Source organism: Pimephales promelas, chromosome 1 (assembly GCF_988280905.1).
Source record: "Pimephales promelas chromosome 1, fPimPro1.hap1.1, whole genome shotgun sequence".
NCBI lineage: Eukaryota > Metazoa > Chordata > Actinopteri > Cypriniformes > Leuciscidae > Pimephales > Pimephales promelas.
This window is the reverse complement of record NC_142769.1, coordinates 46,296,201-46,321,991: the sequence shown is the minus strand read 5'-3', so window position 1 is coordinate 46,321,991 and position 25,791 is coordinate 46,296,201. Positions and strand designations below refer to the sequence as shown.

General features: G+C 36.3%; 1 protein-coding gene across 6 annotated transcripts in view; it reads left to right on the top strand.

The window, feature by feature from the left end:
* The window catches only part of dock11 (dedicator of cytokinesis 11), a 104,579-nt gene that overhangs the window by 19,335 nt on the left and 59,453 nt on the right, over positions 1–25,791 (top strand). For all 6 annotated transcript variants that reach the window (XM_089130373.1, XM_089130371.1, XM_089130363.1 and 3 more), the window contains exons 12-29: positions 1,559–1,792; positions 6,482–6,604; positions 8,486–8,568; positions 9,875–9,997; positions 12,245–12,321; positions 12,537–12,721; positions 14,066–14,131; positions 14,232–14,324; positions 15,466–15,589; positions 16,256–16,377; positions 16,520–16,603; positions 16,722–16,811; positions 18,155–18,276; positions 18,436–18,505; positions 20,140–20,265; positions 21,184–21,255; positions 22,273–22,419; positions 24,588–24,671. In XM_089130373.1, coding sequence (XP_088986499.1) covers positions 1,559–1,792; positions 6,482–6,604; positions 8,486–8,568; positions 9,875–9,997; positions 12,245–12,321; positions 12,537–12,721; positions 14,066–14,131; positions 14,232–14,324; positions 15,466–15,589; positions 16,256–16,377; positions 16,520–16,603; positions 16,722–16,811; positions 18,155–18,276; positions 18,436–18,505; positions 20,140–20,265; positions 21,184–21,255; positions 22,273–22,419; positions 24,588–24,671 — 2,025 coding nt within the window. The remainder of the gene's footprint in view (positions 1–1,558; positions 1,793–6,481; positions 6,605–8,485; positions 8,569–9,874; positions 9,998–12,244; positions 12,322–12,536; positions 12,722–14,065; positions 14,132–14,231; positions 14,325–15,465; positions 15,590–16,255; positions 16,378–16,519; positions 16,604–16,721; positions 16,812–18,154; positions 18,277–18,435; positions 18,506–20,139; positions 20,266–21,183; positions 21,256–22,272; positions 22,420–24,587; positions 24,672–25,791) is intronic.

Below are 25,791 nucleotides of genomic sequence, written 5' to 3'. Positions count from 1 at the left end.
CCCTCTGTTGCCTAAAGGGTTAATGCCTTAATTAGAAAAATGAAGAAAAATCCAAACTTTTCTTTGTGTATGAATAATGTATCATAAAGAAATAAATGTTCTTCCTTAAAATACAGGGTGCATACGTCAGGACACCCCTGAGGCCAGTTATGTCATGTGGATCCAGGATAATGTGCATCCTGATGAAGTTCCCTTGGCCTTTGGAATTAAAATATCCCCACATCATCACACACCCTTCACCAGTGTTGGGTGTAACTAATTACTAAGTAATTAGTTACTGTAATTTAATTACTTTTCCCTTGAAAATGTAAAGTAAGGGATTACTCTTCATCTATCTGTAATTTAATTACAGTTACTTCTGGTGTAATTGAGGTAAATACTGTGTATAGATCAATCCGATCTCACAGCGATTCGTATGCATTTTATGAGGTGTCTAAATATTACGACCGCACTCGTACAAATTCATATGAATTATTGTAAAATATGTATGAAAAAAGTGTGAAATGTCATGAGATCAGACATAAAACAATAGTGGGTTTAACATCAAAATGTGTTGTTGTCTGATGCTAAAAAGTATGTTTTTATAATGTAACCTTCTCCACCTTGGTCAGTTTAAGGATAATTCATGCAATTTTACAGCATTTATTTGAAAGAATTAAAACAGATTAATGTCTATCCTTGTATTATTCAGCTGGTTGAGATTGCTATAGGATTTTCAAAGTAATTAAAATTAATTAAATACTTTTTAGAGAGAGTAATCTAATTACACTGTTGAAGAGGTAAGTAATTTCTTTTTTAGAGTAACTTACCCAACACTGCCCTTCACCATACCTAGAGATCGGCATGGGGTACTTTCCATAAGATCATCTCTCAATGCAAATCAAACCAGCTATTAGGCTAACTGAAATAAAACCATGCCAATCTCTAGGTTCACGTTTAAATAGGTCACTTTGATTATGAAAGATTATTGACTAAAGGAGGAATTTAAGCTAAAAAAAACCTGAATTCTCTTTATTGGGCTCCAGGTTAAATACATTTGTCGACTATTGTGTAACTGTCATTGTCAGAGAACGGCAGTTAGAGGTCAGTATCGCTGAATATCAGGCAGTTCTTGAATGAGAGATGATTATAGATTCTTGGCATGAGGACAGAGGACTCATCCAGAACCAGTGATGAATATGGTCACGCTCAGAGAAGCATTTTCAATGGCTCCAGGGAAGGAATGTGGCGTTCGTCAGCTTGGTTTGGAAAACCACTGCTCCCTCAGAATACAAGGATCTAGACAGACATGACTGATGGGAATGGATTGAAAATACATGCAAAGATGTGCTAGTTCACAAATATGAAAAGCACAGTCGTTTGCTTGCTTGCATCAAATTTGCGGTCATTATATTATATCATTTATTGATTCTCAGCATATAATACTGCTCAGACAATACAAATTGCTCTTCATCAAATGCTGTGTGTGAATCAAGATTACCATTGTAAGTCAAATATGCCAAAGAAAGTAAAAGAAGGTGTTCTGACGTTCTCAACTATTGGGTTTCTCCGTCCTCAGGTCGAGCCGTTCTTCATCAGCCTAGCGTTGTTTGATCTGTCCAAAGGCTGTAAGATCTCTGCAGACTTCCATGTTGACCTCAACCCAGCCTGCGTGAGGGACATGATTCAAGACGGCTCTCCTGGAACACCAGAAGCAGGAGGAGGAGACGCAAATGAAACGGTCAGGGTTAACGGACACGGCCTACCGGTTATCCAGAGGGTCGCAGAGTCTCTCTTACGCTTCCCCACTCAGGTAAACACACTCATGACTCTGATAATTGTATAATTGGGATGGCTTTCTAGAGATGTTTAATTAAAAGTCACTTTTGATAATCCTTTGCTGAATGAAAATGCTAAATGCTGTTGTGATAAAATTATCTTATTTAAAGACTTTTTAAAATCTATTTATCTATTATTATGTTATATATGTTTTTAAAAAAGAACTGAAAACGTATCTTTTTAGAAAAGCGTGTTTTTAAGTATTTCTAGATTACTAAATTAGTAATTTAGATTAGTAAATTAGATTACTGTACTAAATGAAAATGCTGTTGTGATAAAATTATCTTATTTAAAGACTTTTTAAAATCTATTTATCTATTATTATGTTATATATGTTTTTTTTTAAAAAAACTGAAAACGTATCTTTTTAGAAAAGCGTATTTTTAAGTATTTCTAAGTGTCTGTGTATTTATTTGTTTTTATTTGATTTAATTTTGGATTTTTGTAAGCACTTTGAGATTTGATGTCAAATGTAAAGTGCATTATAAATAAAATTCATCATCATCATTATATTTAGTGCTGTCAGAAGTAACGTGTTAACGCATGCATGCATTTTTTTAAGATTAACATGGATAAAATATTACCGCTTGCGTATGTGAATCTGTGAATTAATGTTCAAATTGATAGCTTTCAATTATATGGTAATGCTGAATGGATAAATTGAGAAAAAAAAATGAATTTCATAGAGACAGCAGTAGGATTACTGATATCTGTGATATCTTTCATAAAAAGATGCCATTAAACAAACATTTAAAATATAGGCTACTGCTTTTTATGTTGTTTCTAATTAATTTGGAGATTAAATGTGAAATTATTAGAGTGTTAAAATAAAGGTAAATTTATAGAGATTAGTTACAGAAAACCGTGTGATTTAAAGGGATAGTTCACTTTGAAATTAATTTTTGATATGTTTTAGCTTACCTCGAGGCCATCCAAGATGTAGGTGTCTTTGTTTCAACAGTATTTTCAATTTTGATATTTTTATATAACCGTTTTTGTCTGTCAGTCATATAATGGAGGTCTATGGTCACCACCACAAAGAGCATACACAGAGAAGTCCAAATTAAACATGATTTAATGACTCGTAAATGTAAGTAAACATTGATGGCCTAAGACACGAAACGAGCGGTTTGTGTGAGAAAACGAACAGTATTTATATCGTTTTTACCTCTTGTAACCAAGTGATCTGAGGGCGCGGGCGCATTGTGGTTGTGGTAAAAAGAGGTAAAAACGATATAAATACCGCTCGTTTCGCGTCTTAGGCCATCAATGTGTACTTACATTTGCGAGTCATTAAATCATGTTTAATTTGGACTTCTCTGTGCATGCTCTTTGAGGTGGTGACCATAGACCTCCATTATATGACTGACAGACACGAACGGTTTGACCTAAAAATATCAAAATTGAAAATACTGCGGAAACAAAGACACTTACATCTTGGATGACCTTGAGGTAAGCTAAAACATATCTAATATTAATTTCAAAGTAAGCTATCCCTTTAATTATTATATTATATTATATTATATTATATTATATTATATTATATTATATTATATTATATTATATTATATTATTGTCTTTAGTGTATAGCTACGTATGTGATTGGTTGCTTAAAGGCCCCACTTTCGGCTCTCTGTGATATTCCTGTCACTAGATATGGCTCCTCTCCTCAAAGGAAGTATATGGATTTTTTTGTGTGCCTGTTTTATGGTCCACTAGACAAAAAAGCCTTAGCAAGCATCCCTTAAAACCAAGAAAGAGCTTTTTGTTCATTAGATCGAGACAGATTTACCCCGGTCACCTTTTAAAATCTGCGCTCTGCTGAATATTTCTGTAAATGACTGGCAACCCTTCCCAGTAAGCATTGTCCAGCGCTGCTGAATAAGAAGGATGCTTCTGCTGTGCTTCTGATAGGGGAAGTCAATGTGGTTTCAGATTTTTGCACATCCATGCAGTTTGCAGGGCTGCAGGTGGCTGATTATAGTCCATGTTTGGCTGACTTGCGTCATTTTCCCTCGTCATTGTATTTCTGCCTTGTGTTGAAAGCCTGTGTCCATTTTGCAATAACTGCCACACATGTGCACATTAACATTCATACCACATTAGCACTAAGTTTCAGATACAACATTTTGGCTTTATTATTTACACCTGTCACTTTTTACCTCGGGTATTGACGTTTTTTTTTTTTAGCTATGAATCATGAATCGTTGAACTTCACTAATCCTCTCAAGGCCTTCTTATCTGAGCGTGCTCACAAGCGTGTGTTTGAGCCTGCTATGCTGTGCGTGGCGTGTGTCCAGGGCAGAAACAGCTTTAAGTTTTAACACAGCACTGTTTCATAGCACTAATGCTACACACTAAATCAAAGCCAGTGCCATGACTGTCTCAAGCCTCTGTTGGCAGGTTTGGGAATGTGACGTGGCTTTACTGGAACTGACATTACGCAGGTCCCCGCTGAAACACTGGGCAGGGCAGCTGAGATGAAGAAGAGATAGCTGAATGTGTTGTTAGAGGAAGAAGAGAGAGAGAAACAGACACACATTTGGCAAAGACAGAAACTAAAGAGTATAAGCAGTGTCTTTCAGTTTAGATTCTTATGAATTTAATTTCTTTTGATGACTTGAATGAATTGATTGTGCAAACTGGAATTTCAAGAGGACAGGAATGCATGGGGTACATATATGGCAAAAATAATTAATGCACTGGGTTTTTTGGGTTTTTAAGCTTGAGAGATAGTTAAAAATACATGAAAAGGACTAAATATTTAATTGTTTTCATTTAAAAAGGAGGATAAAACAGTTACACATTAGCAAACCGGCTATCTAAACCACTATTTTCTCTCTTTCACATTTATTTACTTGAGTTAAGATACACTACAGTATGTACCTTTTGGCCCTCTAGTGGTTAAAAAACAAAACTGCATGCAATTTGCGGAAGAACATTCTTATGATTGGGCTTCAGCTCTGTGGTGGGACTGTATGGATGAATATTTTACAATGAACTCTGTTACTGTGTGGCAATTTATCTGTTTAATAAAATACCTTTCTCTTCTGTTGAGTAATAAAAACCCCGTCGCCGCATCGCTTTTACAGCATTTCAATCCCTCAGTTCTCGCCATCTCTGAAAAGCCAAGCAAATCTGGTTTTATTATGAACTCTGTCACGTTTCTTTGGTTGTTAGCGGACTCTCCTCTGTTCAGAGGTTTTATTTTTTAAATGAATGTTTGAGATTTAGCGGATTTATGTCAGTCTTTCTCACTCGTTGTGACAACTAACCTCACCATACCCGCGTCAAAGTAGCCAGAGAGACACTTTTCTCTATTTACGGATATGACGAGATTTTGCTATTGGCGGATAACACTGTCAATCTACCTGCCACATTGGCGGGTAGCCAATGAGAATTGAGTGATTCATTAGGATTTTTACATTTCAACGAAGTCCGCGCGGTGGACTTTAGCTAAAATGTGGCGGCACATTACTGGGGTAAAGAGGCCAGCTGAAACAAAACAAACAGCCAACAAAAAGATGAGAAAAAGAAAAGTAAAGAAGACATTTTAATACAAAGTGAACAATCGGCGGCAATGGCAAGGTTCGTGAGCGGCTGATTTATGACAGCGACTGTTGTTTCGTAACGTTCATGCGATCAGAAAGAAGATGAGGCTCTTTTTCTGACTACGTGTCCGAGTATGAAACTGTTGATGAGATGGGATGAGATAATGTAATGCGTCGCTGTTGTAGGTTAAAGTACAATGACAGTTGCACAGATGTGTGTGCGTGTGCAACTGTGCATGTTGGGAGTTGGGAACCGGTGAGAAAATGTCCGGTACCCGGTAATTTTATCAGTAATAACATTATTAATTTAGTTCATATTTAACCGTTCCTGAACGCTGTAACTAAAAGCTGTTTAGAGTAAGACCTGTACGTGACTAAATCCGCCATCAACACAGCCGCGTGTGATTTGTTTACGAGCTGCGGTAGGTCTAGCCTATCTGTTGACTATATACTATGTTGTGTGTGTGTCTGTCAAAATCAATGAATAAAAAGATTTTTTTTTAAATGTATGTTATTAGAGTTATTATTACTTGACAGCACTAAAATGTGTGTTCTTACAAGTTAAAGAGCAATATTGTGAAATTCCCGGGTTTTTTTGTTGTTTTTTTTTAACGTTTATGAGGCAAAAAAAAAAATGGCTGGTAAAAAGTCTTTGTGGCGGGTGAATTTTTAAATCCACCTGCCACAGTGGCCGGTGGCCGAAAAAATTAACTTCAGGCCCTGTAGACAGTACGCAATTTCCTGTAAAAACCTAAAATATAAACACTTCTAATAGGCTCACCATTTACATTTATTCATTTAGTTGACGTTTTAATCCAAAGCGACTTACAATTGCTATATATGTCAGAGGTCGCACGGGTTAAGTGTCTTGCTCAGGGTGGATTCGAACCCGGGTGAATATATAGTGAAGTGAATCAGACAAAAACATGTTTTAGACGAAAGATTGATCAAGTATTGTCTCATTATTTAAATGTAATTTTGTTATTTTTGAGGGCGAAAACGTAATTATAATGAACTTCCATTATCAACAAACCACTTACCTGTCAATATATTTAAATTTCCTCTTTACTTATACGTTATACGTAACAATATACGTATTTTGTCTTTTCCAGGGTATTTTCTCGGTCACCAACCCTCACACAGACATCTTCCTGCTGGCACGGGTGGAAAAGGTTTTACAGAATGGCATTACCCATTGCGCTGAGCCCTACATTAAGACCTCCGACATCAGCAAGGTCTGACAAACATTCTTCAAGAGAACTGTAAAATCTTCTTAAGCATGATGTCTACTTTCTACTTGAACAGAGCGTTGCATAACAGACAACAAGCTCTCTAGGATGCACTTTCTGATATCAGTCTGATGGGGAATACAAGAATAGTGTATAAAGATAATATAAGATGTGTTGTATTTATACAGTTGTTGGTGGTTAAAGGGATAGTTCGGCCAAAAATGATATTTAACCCATGCATTGCTCACCCTCAAGCCGTTCGAGATGCATACGTCAATCATGTTTCAGACGAACACATTTTCAGTTATTTTTTAAATATTTCAGTTATTTTTTCATATTTGTGTGAACATTAACAAAAGTAATATGGTATGGAAGTCGGCGTACGAGGTAGGTCACAATGGTTCCTACTAGGGCTGTCAGTTTAACGCGTTATTAACGGCGTTAACGCAAACCCATTTTAACGGCGTTATTTTTTTTATCTTTTTGTCCAAGCAAACTTTGTAGTTTTTTCACATGCTTTTGCAACAGGACGCGGCATGCGTCCGATCCATTTTGGCGTCTCGCGCTCGTCATCCACTCAAAGGCGGCTCGCAAGCCCAAACGTGTGTTTGCGGCGTGCCTGTTGTTTTGTTTTCGGTCTAGATCCGCTTGCGCTTTGGTCGAAAAAGCAACAAAACGTCCTTGCGCGGCGCAAGCCATTGAAATGAATGGGTTTCAGAACGCAGCGCGAGGACGTTTTGTGCCGCACACACTCGTTTCGGCTTGCGAGCCGGCCAAATAGTAACGTTACGTTTTGAGTGGATGACAAGCGCGAGACGCCGAAATGGATGCCCTAACATTCTGAATGGAAAGTTTACTTTTAAAAAGTTGGCAAATTGTCCCATTGACAAGACCAAAGTGATCTGTGTGTTTTGTCGTTGTGAACTGAGCTATCATCATCGCAGCACGTCCAGTCTGAAACACACTTGATGATGGCCAAGCAAACACACACACACACACACACAGATGATGTGAATTCTCCACCCCCTCGTCAATATCAGGACCTCGTCAGTATTTCTTTCACCCTTTTATTGATAGACAGTGTTACATTGTGTGAGAGATATTGTATATGTGTTAGTGTGAAATTGAACACTGTTCCAATGTTATTTTCAATAATAATAATAATAATAAAACAAGCCACTAAACAAGCCAGTCCACTTTTGTCCATGTTGATAAGAGCATTAAAATGAGAAAAAAATAACGTAACAAAAAGAAATCATAAGACATTTAGAATAAATAAAAATGTGCGATTAATCGCGAGTTAACTATGACATTAATGCGATTAATCGCGATTAAATATTTTAATCGTTTGACAGCACTAGTTCCTACGCTACGTACGCCGACTTCCATCACCCGTGAACGTACCGAACGTACGTCGATCGTTGCCGGAAGTCAGATATTTTCATTTATAAAGTTTTAAATATGTATATTTTTACGGCAATACCACACGGATTACCCTCAGAAGGCCTTCGTTTATCCCACTGGAGCCGGATGGATTTCTTTTGTGAATGTTGTATGCACATTTTTGGGAACCCCATTTCTTCACATTATATCCACTGAAGGGTCTAAGACATTTTCTAAAATAACTGAAAATGTGTTCGTCTGAAACAAGATTGACAAATGCATCTCGAACGGCTTGAGGGTGAGTAATGCACGTGTTAAATATCATTTTTGGCCGAACTATCCCTTTAAGTAATGTTTTATGGTATAGTGTGGCTTCTCATTTCATTAACTTCCAGTATTTCCAAAGGTTTTGGCCTGAATTGTGTTCTTTTTTTAATTCAGATTGAAATGCTTCCAGAATGTACTGAATGTATTTCCATATATTTTTATGTGTCTGTTTCTCAGGCTGTACAGAAAGTCCTGAAGACTGCCAAGCAGACGTGCCAACGGCTGGGCCAGTACCGGATGCCCTTCGCTTGGGCTGCCAAGTAAGACAGAAACTCACTTCTTATTCATTTAAAGGGATAGTTCACACAAATATGAAAATTGTGTTAGTAATTACTAGGGATGGACAACGATTAATCGCGATTAATCGCATCCAAAATAAAAGTTTATGTTTACATAATATATGTGTGTGTAGTGTGTATAATTAATTTATATATATATAAATACACAAACATGCATGTATATATTTAAGAAATATTTGCATGTATATACTTTATATATATTTATACATAATTAATATTATACAAAAATATAAATATTTGATATATTAATAACACATTTTTCTTACATATACACATGCATGTGTGGGTATTTATATATACAAAATAACTATACACACTACACACACATACAGTATATTATGTAAACACAAACTTTTATTTTGGATGCGATTAATCGTTGCCCATCCCTATTAATTACTCACCCTCATGTTGTTCCAAACTTGTTAGATCTTCAGAAAACAGATGAACATATTTTTGATTAAATTGACCGCTACACAACTACCACTTTGACGCTTCAACAAGTTCATAAAGAGATCGTAAAACGAATCCATATGAATTGAGCGGGTTACTCCAACTTTTCTAAAAAGACTCGATCACTTTATATGATAAACAAATTTAACTTAGGCTTTTATTTGCATATCATCGTATTACATATTAATCAGCGAACAGAAGCTCAACCGAACCTGCTTGACATGCAAACAAATTTTGTTGGCTCTTCCTGAAGCTCAAACTTGCTGCGTAACACAAGAATGAACATTATTGGTTCTTGTATGTCAAGCGAACATGTTTGCGCTTCCGTTTACCACAACTGATGTGTGAGTTGATGAATGTTTTAATGTCAATGAAAGCCTAAATTAAGTCTGTTCAGTCTATAAAGTGATTGAAATTTGGACTAAACTGCTCAATTCATATGGATTAGTTTTACAATCTCTTTATGAACTTGTTAAAGCGCCGAAGTGGTAGTTTCGTGGTGGTCTATAGAGGGACAGAAAGCTCTAAGATTTCATTAAAATGTGTGTTTCGGAGATGTATGAAAATCTTACGGGTTTGGAACGAGTAATTATTGACAGAATTTGTATTTTTGGTGAACTATCACTTTAATGGACTAGTAATACGGAGTCATATTATCTGTGATGTACATTAAGAAGAATTATGTGTCTTTCGAACTGGAATGTCACAGTTGGTACACTCCGGACAGGCACCTTGTAAATATCTAGACAATGTTTAAGTGTTTTGAAGTCAAATTTGGTGCCAAGGACATCAGGATATCTGTGTTGTGTGGCTTCAGACAGGTGTTCAAAGATTCCCAAGGCAGTTTAGACACGGATGGGAAGTTCTCTCCACTCTACCGCCAAGACAGTAGCAAGATTTCCACAGAAGACCTCATCAAACTATTGACTGATCTCAAAAAGTGAGTGAAAACACACGTGTTCTAGATGTGTACGCTATCTTTTGATGTCGGGTATCCCTAAATGGTCACTGTGATTTTGACAAGTAGGAAATGATCCTGGATCAACATGTCTATCGAACAATCATAGTACTAATTTTATCCCTAACCTAAGCCCTAAAGATGAACTAATCATTAATCAAAGGGAAGGGATAAGTACGGTGGCCCAGTAGTGCACGACACAACGAAATTTGAAAAGCAAACATAAGTTCACAACACAATGAAATTAATCCACAACACAACGGAAAATGTACATCACAACAAAATAAAGCCGCAAAATAACGGAAATGCTCCTGACCACTAGAGGGCTCCCGGAGCGCGGTAAAGTTAGTTTTCCTTGACATTCTTCTATAGACGAATCCGGCGAAACTACTGGAAGTAAGCGGGGCGCCATTACTGAGCTGTTGCTGGGTAGCGTTGCGCCATTGCCTCCTATTGTTTTAGTTGCAACTTGCGTCCACTGGAATAAACAGCCCGTGATTTACGACTGTCACTAACGTTACAACGTTAGCCCTTGTATAATGTCGAGTGGGTAAACAGTTTCCGTTATAAATTGTTTCAATGGTGGCAGTAAAATTTCAATTTTGAAGAGAAAACATTGTGAATACCCCGGGTCGACTGCCCCTGTCTGGTGCCGTACGGTTTACAGATTTCCTGGGCGAGTACAAGACGTGGACATTCGCGTATAATAACAATTATTTAATGACATAAGTAAAAAAAATAAAAATAAATATGTGATATAGTGATCAGCAAAATCTCCTCTCTTGCTATTTTTTCTATTAAATTAACATGCTATGGTCATTAAATGGCTTTCCTGAGCTAAATGTAACGTTATGTGACATAATTGTTCTCCCGCTGTTATATTGACCTCTTTCCATGGTTTATAAACACTAATTGGTCGATATTATGTATACTTTCTAGCTGTAACGTTACCTTACCCTTGCCTGTTGCAATGTGAAAATGAGATAAATAATGGACACAAATGAAAAACATGAATTTGTTTATTTGATTTCATTCATTTATTTATTTATTGTTGCCAAATGGACAGATCTTTTTATAGTTTCCTCGTTAGCAAACGTTAGCCTAGCTAGCTTGCCAAGCTATTTTCATAAATAACGTTAATCTGTAAGATCGTTTGTACCTTCATCTGTGACTGGAGGCCACTGCAGTCACAGATCAAACCAACAAGTCATTCTGCCTGGCTGTAGCTGTCATCGAGGGTGAGTTCGCGTTATCACCGAGGTTTGTTTACATACCGGTGCATACGTCTATATGCCTGTGTAACAGCTCAGTAATGGCGTCGCCACAAGATGGCAGCCTACACAGAACGCTCGTCGGATTCGTCTATCCGCGGGGTCTTAAAAAGTCTAAAAATGTCTTAAATTTCAAAAACAGGCCTTAAAAAGTCTTAAATTTGCTGAAGTGTTATGTTCTAGGTCTTAATTCATTTTAAACGGGTCATAATGTAAATCTGAAATGGTTGTAGTTCCCTATTTTGCTAGTTCAAATACAATTCACTGTATTGCGACTACAAAATAGACCAACATGCAACAGCCAATCAGTTTTGAGTTTCGTGTTATTGTGCTCTGGTTTCTCCACACAGTGACAAGATACCAGTCCTGCATTGTTTCAAACTATGTTTCTGGACTCTGACATCACTCAATCCTTCACGTGCGGGAAAGATAAAACGGCCTACATTACGCACTTTGGAATAGGGGATTTTATAAAAACAGAAACAGAACTAATTTCTAAAATCACGGGATCATTGGTGCTGTTTTTCGAATCGATTCAGATTCGTCCACGTTCGCATCGCGATGCATCTAAGAATCGATTCTTTTCCCCACCCCTACTTAATATATCAATATACCATGATTAGTTTTAACAGTGTCTAGCAAACCATTGTATATCGACATTCATTACTTCAAAATCAAAATGTGAACGCTAAGTGAACCAGAACTAAATGTATCTTTTTTTTTTTTAGCCCAAACCAAAAGAACCAAGAGAACAAAACTACAAGTATGAATGAACATCCTAAAATTAGTCCAAACCACAACCCTTTCTCTCTCCCTACAATCTGATTAGTTGATGGGAATGACGTGTTCCACTTGGCATAAACACGCTCATCCACCATGCATGTATTTCCGTGTTAGTCGCATTATTGCATTAAGCGTTACGAGTTCAGTGTTTTGAAGAGACATTTTTCTTTTATAGACCAGAGAAGAACAAACTTCAGATAATCCCTGGACAAATTAACATCAGTGTTGAGTGTGTTCCTCCAGACTTGTCAAGTAAGTTTGTCTGTTATGTTAATGACTTTGGCATTTAACACTTGCTAACATCTCTTTTGAATCTAAAGGTCGTGCAGTTATTACCTTCTCAGTTGTACATTATCTACATGCACTTTTTCAGCTTGTAATACTGTAATCTGAATTTGTACCCTATTTGTGAAAAGTGGTTTGATGATTGTGGCGTTTACTACTGTATATAACCTTTATCTTCATAGACTCGGTCACATCATCTTATATCCCCGTGAAGCCGTTCGAGGAACAGTGTGAGAGGGTTTTTGTGGAAGTGGAGGAGTTTGGTCCAGAAGAGGCTAGATACAACCACCCATTCACCATCTACAAGAACCACCTCTACGTCTATCCTCAGCAGCTCAAATACGACAATCAGAAGACATTTGCCAAGGTGAGACTCTGTAATTGGTGGAACTGGGAAGCCGTGGGTGGTGGTACAACAACAAGCTCTTTTCGAGCAGTAACAATGTCTGCCTACGTGTTTTCAAACATGAGGCTTTGTGAAAAGCCCTCGGGATTCTATTCATAATCAATTCACGGAAAATCGTATTTCTAATTAAACAGACTTCAGGGTTAATTGCTTCCTCCTGCGCTGCTGGAAAGCTTACGTTTCTGGCTGTTTGCCCTATTACTCCACAACTACTTTTCTTCTAAATTAGAGATGCTACCAAACATGGAAACAGATCTATTCCTCATGTATATATTCCTTTTTATATTATATTCCTCATCTGTTTATTGCCTTTTATTCATTTGCAATATATAAATGATCTTCTCAATTCTACTAGCTAGCTTAGCATCTAATTACACCTTTGACATTATGCCATATTTATAAACTAAAATAGACATGTCTGTTTCATATGATATAATATTTGCAAATGCATTGTGCTTATTCAAACTGAGGGGGAAAATAATTCCTTATCTTTGATAATTAAGTTGCATTGCAAAGATTATTTAGTTGCAGAGTATGTTGATTTCATATCAAAAATAAATATATATATATAAAAATATATTATTTTAATATATATATATATATATATATATATACACACACACACACACTAGGGGTGTAACGATATTCGAACCGAACCAAATACAGAACTCACGATTCGAATCGCCATACTCTCATTGCGTGCCGAACGCGTGTCCACAACTTTGGTTCCTATAAATGAACTCTTGCACTAAATAAATGCACCGTGTTAGCCTATATATTATATTTTACTTAACCTCATAATGATATCTTGGTTATTTAGGGTATGTTTAAAATATCTTTCATGAAAATGACAACTGTGTAAATTATTATGTTTCAATAACAACTTAGAGTAAAAACACAAGTTAATGCAAAAACTGCCTTATGTTCAGTTTAAATGTTTTCATTCAATGTGTTGTGTGTTGATTATTATTTCTTAAAAATAAATAGCATCTGAATTTAGGTTAAAAGTTTAGGCTACAACCTTTAGTGTTATAGTAATGTGCGGCTCCCTGTATAGTTTACAGCATTAGCAGATTTTTTTTAATCCTTGTGAAACGTTTAATTGTAATTGAATTAATTTAAAGACGAAGGCAATTTTTTCATTAAACCACTGTTTAAAAAACCCCCAAAAAAGCGAAACGAGACGTCAAAACCATGGGAAAACTGAACCGTCAGTTTTGTGTATCGTTACACCCCTAATATATACATGATACATTTTCTGTCCATGCAGTCTAATGCAGCGTGTGTGTGTGTGTTTCCTCTCAGGCCCGGAACATTGCAGTGTGTGTTCAGTTCAAGGATTCTGACGAGGAGGGGGTCGGTCCGTTGAAGGTGACTGAATGATTATTCTTCTTATTGTTCCACCAGTTCTTTAATATTTAATAATTAGTGCGGTATAATGTGTTATTGATTAACCACTGATTGCTTTTAGTGTATCTACGGCAAGCCTGGGGATCCGCTGTTCACCACCAGTGCTTTTGCTGCAGTTTTGCATCACAATCAGTGTCCGGAGTTTTATGATGAGGTAATATATCCATGTATCAGCAACACAATCTCTCACAGTCACCGTAAAGAAATAGGAATCTATTTAGCAGAATACATCACGTCATGTTGAACGTCGTAATTAACACAAAGTTTTTGAGTTGTAAAAATATTCACATCATTATTATTAATTAAATAAGACATCTATAATCTGAGAACACTAATAGCTCATAAAAAGTGAATCCAGACTTTTTTATTGAGACCAAAAACTATTACATAATTCAGTACGCAGTCAATGCCAATGATGTTGAGCCATAAACAGCACAAAGCATGACCTTTCCCCGGACAACATCTGAATCATTCCAGAGACTCATCCCGTTAGGCTTCACTGGACCCTCAGGGCCAAGATGTTAAAGACATATTATTCGCTCAGTAGATAAATGAGTCACAAGACATCGACACATTCAGCAGGCACAGACGTACTGTAGCCAATAAAGCTGTGTGTGTGTGAGCCTAATGATGTCATCAGCTGGAGAGCCTCAAAGCAGCCATTCACCAAAAATGGAAATACACCTTATTGTATTGATGATGCATATTATATATATATAAAAGCAAACAGATAAGCCCAGAATATAAATGCAATACGCTAAATTGCACGTCAGTTATAAACAAAATGCATAATATGGATTAAGACAATGTGTTCATAGTCTGCCATTATTTACTCATCTCATGTTTACTTTTCATATACTGTATTTATGAGATCAAATTAGGCTTATTGTACAAGAACTAGGTTAAAATGAAACTCGTCAAGTTCCCCTTAAAGGGATACTCCACTTTTTTTTTGGAAATAGGCTCATTTTACAACTCCCTCAGGGTTAAACAGTTGAATTTTACCGTTTTTGTTTTTAATCCATTCAGATGATTTTCTGATATTCAGAAGAATATCAGTAACCAGAGAGTTTCTGGTCTCATTGACTTCCATAGTAGGAAAAAAATATACTATGGAAGTCAATGAGACCAGAAACGGTCTGGTTACTGATATTCTTCTAAATATCAGAAAATCGGCTGGATGGATTTGAAAATGGTAAAACTCAACTGTTTAACTCTGGGGGAGTTGTAAAATGGGCCTATTTCCAAAAAAAGTGGAGTATCCCTTTAATGATTCATTTTCATTTCTGTCACAGATTAAAATCGAGCTCCCTGTTCATCTCCATGAGAAGCATCACGTTCTCTTTACTTTCTACCACATAAGCTGTGAGGTTGGCAACAAACCCACCACCAAGAAGCGAGAGGGAGTGGAAACACTGGGTGAGTGTGTGTGTTTGTGGTCTTTATGCACTACCGTTCAAAGGTTTGGAGTCAGTTTGATTTTTATTGAAGATTTTTATTCAGCAAGGATGCATTAAATGTAAAGACATTTATAATGTTACAAAAGATTTCTGTTTCAAATAAACACTGTTCTTTAGATCAAAGAATCCTGAAAAAATGTATGACGGTTTCCACAAAAAATATTAAACAGAACAACTGTTTTCAACATTGATAATAATTAGAAATGTTTCTTGAATCAGCATATCAGAATGATTTCTGAAGGATCAACATGATCACTAGTAATGATGCTAAAAAATCCAGCTTTACCAGTAATGATGATGTAATCATACTCATGATGCTTAAAATCCAGCTTTACCTGAATAAATTACATTTTTTCAAATATATTCAAATAGAGAACAGATATGTTAAGTTGTAATAATATTTCAAAATATTATAGCTAGGCGGACCGCTCTCGGACACAAATATTTTTTTTTAAGTTTATAATATTAAGATTTACGTTTAGCTGCTTGGTTCGTGGTTTATAACTTTTTTGAAATCCCTAATGGGAGAAATGAATGGGGAAAAAATACATCTGGAACCAACTCTGCTGAAAAAGTGGGCGGACATGGTTGCACTCTCTTGACCTTTAACCCTTGCTCTCTACAGTGGGTTTTTCCTGGACTCCTTTATTGAAGGATGGCAGAATCCAGTCCTCAGAGCTACATCTTCCTGTGTCTGCTAATCTACCAGCTGGTTACATGTTTGACAAGAGCCAAGACTCAAAGAAGGTACAATCTTCTTTTCAGCTAAAAAAAAATCATTTTAAATGTGTGTGTGTGTTTGTTGAGTTGGTTGTACATTGACCCGGTTAGATTGATTGATTTGGTTGATTCACTGATTCGTTCTGTCATTTATTTATTTATTTTCTAGACTTGCCCGGACATCAAATGGGTGGAAAATGCCAAACCATTATTCAAAGTGCGAGTGAATGTAGCATCAACAATTTACACGCAGGTCTGTTGATCTGATCCGAGGATTGCTCAGCCGATTTCAATCCGTTGTACTGAACAGAGAATAATGAAGTGTCACGTAAGATAAAACTGTTTAATCTAGTAACTTCCACCCCATCCAGGATTTGCACCTCCACAATTTCTTCCAGCATTGCCAGCTGATGAGGTCAGCGTCACAGGGCAATCCCGCTGAACTCGTCAAGTACCTAAAGGTGAGAACATGGGACAGTGCAGATGTCATCATTTCATTGGAGTTAAACCCAATAGTATGGACTTTTTAAACATTTTTATAACAACAGAGGACATATGAATGAAGTTAATGCTCACCCACAGGATTTCTCTGAGCTTTTGAGCTTTTATTTGGAACACATTTAGGAAATAACCATAAAAATGTAGGGTTGGTAAGATATTTAGTTGTTTATTTTAAAAGAGCCGTCTCTTATAAAGTCTTATGCTCATCAAGGCGGCTTATTTAATCAAAAATGCATTGAAGACCTACATATTCTAAAGTGTTATCACAATTTAAAAGTACTTTTTTCTATTTTAATACGTTTTAAAGTGTAATTTTTTCATGTGATAATCATTACTCCAAGGCAAGGCAAGGCAAGGCAAGTTTATTTATATAGCACATTTCATACACAATGGCAATTCCAAGTGCTTTACATAGAAGAAATTAAAATAATCCAAAAAAGAAATCAGAATAATTAAAACAGTTTAGAATAAAAAATAAGAAATAATGAAAAATAAAAATTATGATAAAAATAAAATACAGTAAATTAAAATAAAATACAGTAAACTATTTAAAAGTACTTTTTTCTATTTTAATACGTTTTAAAGTGTAATTTTTTCATGTGATAATCATTACTCCAGTCTTCAGTGTCACATGATCCTTCAGAAATCATTTTTATATACTGATTTCAAGATATTTATATTGCTAAAAAAGATTTCCATTTCAAATAAATGCTGTTCTTCTGAAATTTCTACTCATCAAAGATTACATTTTCACAAAAATATTGAGCAGCACAACTGTTTTCAACAATGATAATAATAAGAAATGTTTCTTGAGCATCAAGGCTCATATTTAATCAAAAATGCATTGAAGACCTACATATTCTGAAGTATTATCACAATTTAAAAGTACTGTTTTCTATTTTAGTTGGTTTTAAAGTGTAATTTTTTCATGTGATGATCATTACTCCAGCCTTCAGTGTCACATGATCCTTCAGAAATCATTCTTATATGCTGATTTGCTGCTCAAGAAACATTTCTCATTATTATCAATGTTGAAAACGGTTATGCTGCTCAACATTTTTGCGAAAATGTAATCTTTGATGCATAGAAATTTTAAAAGAACAGTATTTATTTGAAATGGAAATATTTTGTAGCAATATAAATGTCTTTACTGTCACCTCTGATAAACTGAATGCATCCTTGCTGGAAAAAAAGTATAAATCTCTTAAAAAAAAAAAAAAAAAAAAATGAAGATCTTACAGATCCCAAACCTTTGGATGTCAGTGTACTTTGTAATCTTTTAATGTCCCGTCTCCTCTCCAAGTGCCTACATGCGGTAGAGACTCAGGTCATCATCAAGTTCCTCCCTACGGTGCTCGTTCAGCTCTTTGGAGTCCTCACTATGGCAAACAAAGAGGGTCAAGACATTGCTGTCAACTCCACACGGTGATTTACTACCTTATTAGTCCTCTCAGAAAGACACCAGCTGCATTACTGTTTTGTATGCAGACTGGCCTGTGAAAAACTTTCGTCATCTTTTCGTTTAATTTAAAGTGTAGGAATGCTCCCTAATATTGACACTGCTAATGTGCCTCTGTTTTACAGTGTCATCATTCACATAGTGTCTCAGTGTCACGAGGAGTGTCTGGAGCACCACCTACGCTCTTTTGTGAAGGTACGACACTGTTAAACCTGCCGTTTCTAGGCCTGTTTACACCTGGACATGTCATGAGTTTTATTGATCTGATTTGTTGAAATGGTTCCATTTACACTTGCCCACTTACATACGTCTCCGTAAAACGAATGTACAGTATATGCAAATTTAATGAAGTTCACATCAGCGAAAGCAACAGATATGAGCTGCATTTTACAAATCATCAGCTAACTTCAAGATTAAAGAGCAGCGTCAGCACTGGAAAGATCCTTTCGTCTCACGTTGGCTTGCTGAAGAGATACACAGCTGCTCATCTGCGGTGATGCGTGTTGCGGTAGTTATGCTGTCGTATCTGGCTATATCAGGTCAAATAGCCAATAACACCCTCTCTCGTGATAGATTTTTGAACATTTTAGGAGTAAAATGTACATGTGGTTTGAATGCGTCTCAGACCAAGTGATCGGATTTAAATCCCATCTCCAAAGCGTTTTCAGAGGGCATTTACAACTCATCTTTTCACGATCGGATAGCTATCCCATCACCGGAAACGCATGAAGTGACCAGGTGTAAACAGGCCTTTTGATTGGATCTCACTCGACCACACTAAAAGCCAGGTGTAAATGCAATTTTATATATTTATATATAAAGAAAAACTGACAAATGTGCGTTTGGTATTTTTTTTTTATTTGGTAACATAAACATTGATTTGATTAGTCCAAGAGTGGTTTAAACCAGTGGTTCTCAACAGGTTTGGCCATGCGACCCACCGTGGTCATTAAAGGATTAGTTCACTTTTAAAAAAACTTTTTCTGATAATTTACTCACCCCCATGTCATCCAAGATGTCCATGTCTTTCTTTCTTCAGTCGAAAAGAAATTAAGGTTTTTGATGAAAACATTGCAGTATTTTCCTCCATATAATGGACTTTACTGGGAACCAAACAGTTCAAGGTCCAAAAGATACTTTCAGTGGAAACTTCAAACTGTTCAAAGGGCTTCAAATGATTCCAGACGATGAATAAATGTCTTATCAAGTGAAACGATCGCTCATTTAATAAATAAATAACAAAGTTTAAGTTTTATAAGCTCAAATGCTCGCCTTGCTCTGTTCTGTGATGCACGTTCGTGACTCTCCTGTTCGAACTCGTTCATCAAAATGAACAAATCTTTTTCCGAGTCATTTGGTTAATTCAACGAACGAAACAAACAAATTGACTCTGAAAAAGATTCGTTCATTTTGATGAACGAGTTTGAACAAGGAGAGTCACGAACGCGCATCACAGAGCAGAGCAAGGCGAGCATTTGACCTTATAAAACTTAAACTTTGTTATTTATTTATTAAATGAGCGATCGTTTCGCTTGATAAGACCCTTATTCATCGTCTGGAATCATTTGAAGCCCTTTGAAGCTGCAATGTAACTGACTTTTGGACCTTGAACCGTTTGGTTCCCATTGATGTCCATTACATGGAGAAAATCCTGGAATGTTTTCATCAAAAACCTTAATTTCTTTTCGACTGAAGAAAGAATGACATGGACGTCTTGGATGACATGGGGGTGAGTAAATTATCAGCAAAAGTTTTTTTGAAAAGTGAACTACTCCTTTAAGCCACAATAAAAAAAAAATGGAATTTGAACCACCTTTTCTCTTTTGCAGTACGTGTTTCGGATCAACAACACATCTTCAGAAAACTCTGTGACGACACATGAAGTTTTGGCTACAGCTGTGACTACTATCCTCAAACAAACTGCAGACTCCAACACCTGCAACAAACTCCTCAAGGTGACAAAACTGTTGCGTTATGCTGAATACGACCGATTTGCACAGCAGGAGGCGCTGTTGTTTCTAGTTTCTTTCCTTTGGATTCACTTCAAAATTGAGGTTTGCTGTCTAAGTTCTGAGGAATTGGTACAATAATGATCATGATGTCATCGTTCACACCCAAATAACACAAGACACTTTCTTTTATTTAATACCACTGGACTACCTCAGTGTATTTGAACGAATAAACCCTCCTTTTCTCATACAGACTAAGCATCGCCTTAAAGACACATTTTTTTGGGAAATCAATTCTCAGAGCTTCCTCAGAACTAAGTTTTAGGGAATTTGCTGTTTCACGTTTGTTGTTTCAGCAATGCAGTTCACTTACACTTTGTATTACTGTTGTGATTATCTTGTACTATTGTATGAATGGCATTTATAGACTCACAATTTGTATTATTATTAATTTTAGATGCAACTACTGTTAAACTACTTTTCTCTAAACTCTACACACAAAACATCCAAAACTTCACACAAAAGCACAAACTATTTTAACTCTTCTAAAAATGTTGTTTTTGCATAGTAACTCTACAAGCAATCCAATGATTAGCCATATACACATATATATTGTTTTCAGCATATCAGAATGATTTCTGAAGAATCATGTGACATGAAGACTGGTGTAAATTCAACTGTTATTTTAAACTATTTCACAATATTACTATTTTACTGTGTTTTTGATCAAATAAATGCAGTCTTGGTGAGCATAAGACGCTTCCTTTTAAAATCTTAAAAAAAAAAAATCTTATTTTTTCCAAACTTTTGAATGGTAGTGTTTGTGGTATTATATCTGTATATAAAATGTGTATTTGCACACATTTTCAACATTCCACTGTGTTTCTGTATTAAATCCTCTCTCTCTCTTTGTCTTTATTACAGTATTCCTGGTTCTTCTTTGAGACTATGGCCAAGTCAATGGCACAGCACCTCCAGGACGGCAACAGAATGAAAGTTAGTATAACCATTCACATGTTTTAGACCGACACAAGTTCACAAAGTATTGTCTTTAAAGTGATAATTCACCGGAGAATGAAAATTCTGTCATTCATTTCTAACCCTCAAGTCGTTCCAAACCTGTAAGACTTTCGTTCATCTTCGGGGAAACACAAATGAAGATATTTTTAATAAATCTGAGAGATTTCGGTCCCTCCATTGACAGCTATGCAACTGCCAATGGGTTAGTTCACCCAAAAATGTAATTTCTGCTATGATTTTCATTTATGTTCGGAGCACAAATACATATTTTGGCATATGGCTGGTTCAGAAACCTCTCAGATTTCATCATAAATATCTTTATTTGTGTTCTGAAGATGAATGAAGGTCTTACGAGTTTGGAACGACATGAGGGTGAGTAAATTAATTAATGAGGGTAAACTGTCTCTTTAAAATAATCCTTTTCTTTCTCGTCATCATCAGGTAAACACTAGCTGGATGTTAATAATTCTGGGTTGTCGAGCAGGATGTTTTCAACTTTTGCATTTGTACACAGAATGCGGTGAACTTCCTCATTCTTTAAAAGTGTAAAACACACACAGTATGAACTCATAAACACATACAAGGCACAAGCTGGGCTATACTGTACTGTTGACATTAAGTGTTCGTTTGCATGTACAGTGTGTGTTTAACAGTTTCAGCTTTCCAAACATGTTCAGACCTATTTGACATGCCATCGGACCCTATTTGCATAACTGAAACTGTGTCTCATGTTATGCCAATCTAGGGCCAATGTGTGAAGTCTGGTGTTCTTACATGCCTTCACCACAATGGGTTGCATAACACACGATCACATGACTGTTTTCTCTTTTGTTGTAATTGAATTTCCGTGTGCTAATCTGGGATATTAACAACTGACATGAAATTTAATAGAACTTCTCTTACAAATGAAGATTTGCTGTTACCACTGAAACTGTGCAGCATTCATAGCATTCATGATGGTTAATCCTATGAAACCACCTGCATTCCCTACAGATGCCGCGAGCGCAGAGGTTTCCAGAATCATTCCACCAAGCGCTGCAGTCTCTGCTGTTGTCCATCATGCCTCACATCACTATCCGCTATATGGAGATCCCCGAGGAGGCCCGATGCGTCAACTTCAGCCTGGCCAACTTCATTAAGGTCAGGCCTAAAGCTGGAGTATTTGAATAAGACCAGGGGGCTGGTTGCATAAACCTCTAAGACTAGTCATACAAGTTAGACATCCATTTATTTTCTTTAACCCTCCGGTGCTCTTCAAAAAAGTTTTGAATTTCTAAAAATAATAAATTAAAATTATGTACAATCTACAAATCGGCCACTATTCTAAAAAAAAAGTACACCGCAAGAAAGGGGTGACACTCTACAACATCTAGAGTGCAAAACAGACAAACCCACCCGAACGCACACACATACAAACACACTTTTATACACATACACACAATAAATTTTGATTACAAAAAGTATGTTTTGAATTTTTAAAAATCACAGCTTCATCGGAATGTTACGAAACTTGGTGACTTTTATGGCATTATGTATGTGAACACACAAAAAATTGAGGTCATGATCTGAACATGCTAAGTAGTCTTAAAAAAAATAGTCACACTTGTGGTTTTTTGTCAAAAATGACCCCCATAGGAAATGAATGGGAAATTGACAAAAACACAAAAATTCACAAATTTTTATTTATTTCTTTTTTTTTTTTTTTAAACATTTTTTAATAAAAAATCGTTTTTGAGATTGTTTCAACTATATATTCAAATCCACCAAAAAAAAAAAATGTGTTCATAAACATCTGGGGAATTCACATGCTTCTCCATAGAGAGCTGTACTATCTAGTGGTTACACCATGAATCTACGCTTTTTCTCTATACTGTAACCAGATGGTGCTAATTTTCTTCAAAAAAAAAAAAAAATTTCTGAAGGCTTAGACTCTATATTAAACTAAAATACTGCATTAATAATTTTTTGAAAAAAATAATATACAGTATATAGAAAAATTTATGTATTTTTACAGACCATAAATATTGCATAAATATTAATAAATTGAATCAAATTGTCTCAAAATACTAAATTACAAAGAATAAATATTATAGAACAAAAATAAATTGCATTGGTTTTACTGGGATGGAGGAAATTAAATTTTTAGGTGTCCGGTCACTTTTGACCGGGAAGATAACAAATGTGTGACTCAGTTAAGTGTGTTAAATCAGTTTGTCTAATAGCCTAATTTGATACCGAATACTAAGACGGACTGCCCTTGACTAACTGCTTGTGGGTCACACTAGAACTTAAGACAATGTCTTAACACAATGGCTAGCCATGTTAGGCCCTAGTGCCTAGTTGCATAAACACACTCAGGGCCCTATCCTACCCGGCGCAAATGACTTCGTACACTGACGCATGTTTCGTTCCTATTTTACACCCATGCAAAGCGGGCTTTTTCTTCCACAGACGCACGTAGATAAACTAGGAAATGAATTTAAACTAGGAAATAAATAAAAAACTTTACAATCAATATATATACATATATATATATATATATATATGTATATTGATTGTAAAGTTTTTTATTGAGCATATATATATATATATATATATATATCTTATACAGTTTTCGATCAACAATACAAGAGAGGCTCAAATATTTTTATATAACTGTATATATATATATATATATATGAAACTGGCAGTCTCTGCATACCGTGTAAAATGTTCTTTACTCTTAAGCGCTTCATTAGGGTCAGGACTATAGTTTAGATTTTAATAGTCTGAACCGCATTATGTACATGTTCTTTAAAATGAGCACAAGATATTCTGATAGTCTGATATTCTACTTTAACATTAATCGTAGCTTGCCCTTTAGACTAATAATTAAACTGAATTGAGGAAAAGAGGTCGATGAGTCAGTATTTTTGTTTTCTTACAATAAAATATTACTGATATTTAACACTCCAGTCTCTTTTTTAAGGAACTATTAAAGTAATCTATTAATAGACATTATTTGAAGTGTGTTTCAACATGTGGGCTTGGTCAGCATAGTAAGATTGTGTTATGGTAATATTTTTTATATAGTTTCTCGGCTACCAGTAGTCACCATGTATGAATTATGGATTACTCATTAAGCCAAGATGGATTTCACTGAATGTTTGGCTAACATTCAAGATCCCGTAGAGTTTTACCAAACAAACTTGTTTGTATAAAATATGATTGGTGTGTTATTTAATTGTATGATATTTATTTGATTTGTGATTGATTTTTCTCATGAACTCACTGATTTGCACAATGTTGTTCTGTCTTTCCCTGCACAGCGCTGCCTAACGTTTATGAACAGAGGATTTGCTTTCAGTTTGATAAATGACTACATGTGTGGCTTCAGCCTGAAAGATCCAAAGGTAGGCAAAAAAGATTCAACTCCATTATACAGCCAAAGCAATGCTACTGACATTGGCTCTAGGGTTGCCAACACTAATCGATCAACCTGGTGGTCTTCACAATAACATTTGTATCTTGACCATTAAAGGGTTAGTTCACCCAAAAATGAAAATGAAGTCATTAATTACTGACCCCCATGCTGTACCAACCCCGTAGGACCTTCGTTCATCTTCGGAACACAAATGAAGATATTTTTGATTACATTTTTTTGCTACATAGGCTGCCTAAGGGATCGAAACTTGACGGCCCAGACATATGTGCAAGAATTGCGAGATTTTGATTAATATGAGCGAGGGTTTTAGATCTGGCGAGTTTTATGCTACGTTCACACCGGACGCGAATCGCGCGTCAAATTTGCGCCTGACGCGTCTAGTTTGACGCTTGACCACTTTGTGTTAATTCGCATGTCAAGAGCGAAACTGGCGCGCGTAAAAACAAAAGTTTGAAGCGTCACGCGCGTCAGAATCGAAATCCGTTGGCGGCCATTGTTTTTATGTCGACCGAGCATTCATCAAGAGAGTTACCGCTCTGTATTTACTCTGGAGAGCAGAACAGCGGCGTGGGGATCATCGTCGCCGTATATTTGTGTCCACCGGACCCTTCAGAGCCATTTAGTCATATTAACAAAATAATTTATTGAAGTATCCAGACACTTCACCACGTGAGAAAGCAGCTAGGCTCCTGATTGGTTAGCGCGGCGCGAATTCACGCCAAAGTTCAGATTTTTCAACTCGGGCGGCAGACGCGAATTCGCGTCAAACGCGTGAATGCACAAATGGCACTAACTGAATCATTCGCGCGTAACGCGCTTAACTAGCCAGACGCTCAATTCGTGCGAACTTCCACGCCTCGCTCCACGCCTCATTCGCGCCGCAGGAATTTTTCACGCGCGTAAAGCGTCTTTGCATTGACTTAACATTGAAATCATTCGCGCCTGACGCGCTATTCGCGTCTGGTGTGAACGTAGCATTAGAAGATCAAAAACAATCCAAAACCGGCCTTTATTTGAGACCGGCTTTTATTTACCCAAACACCAGGCGTGTAAAAGAGACAGGTGTCTATTTGGGACTCGGCTATTAT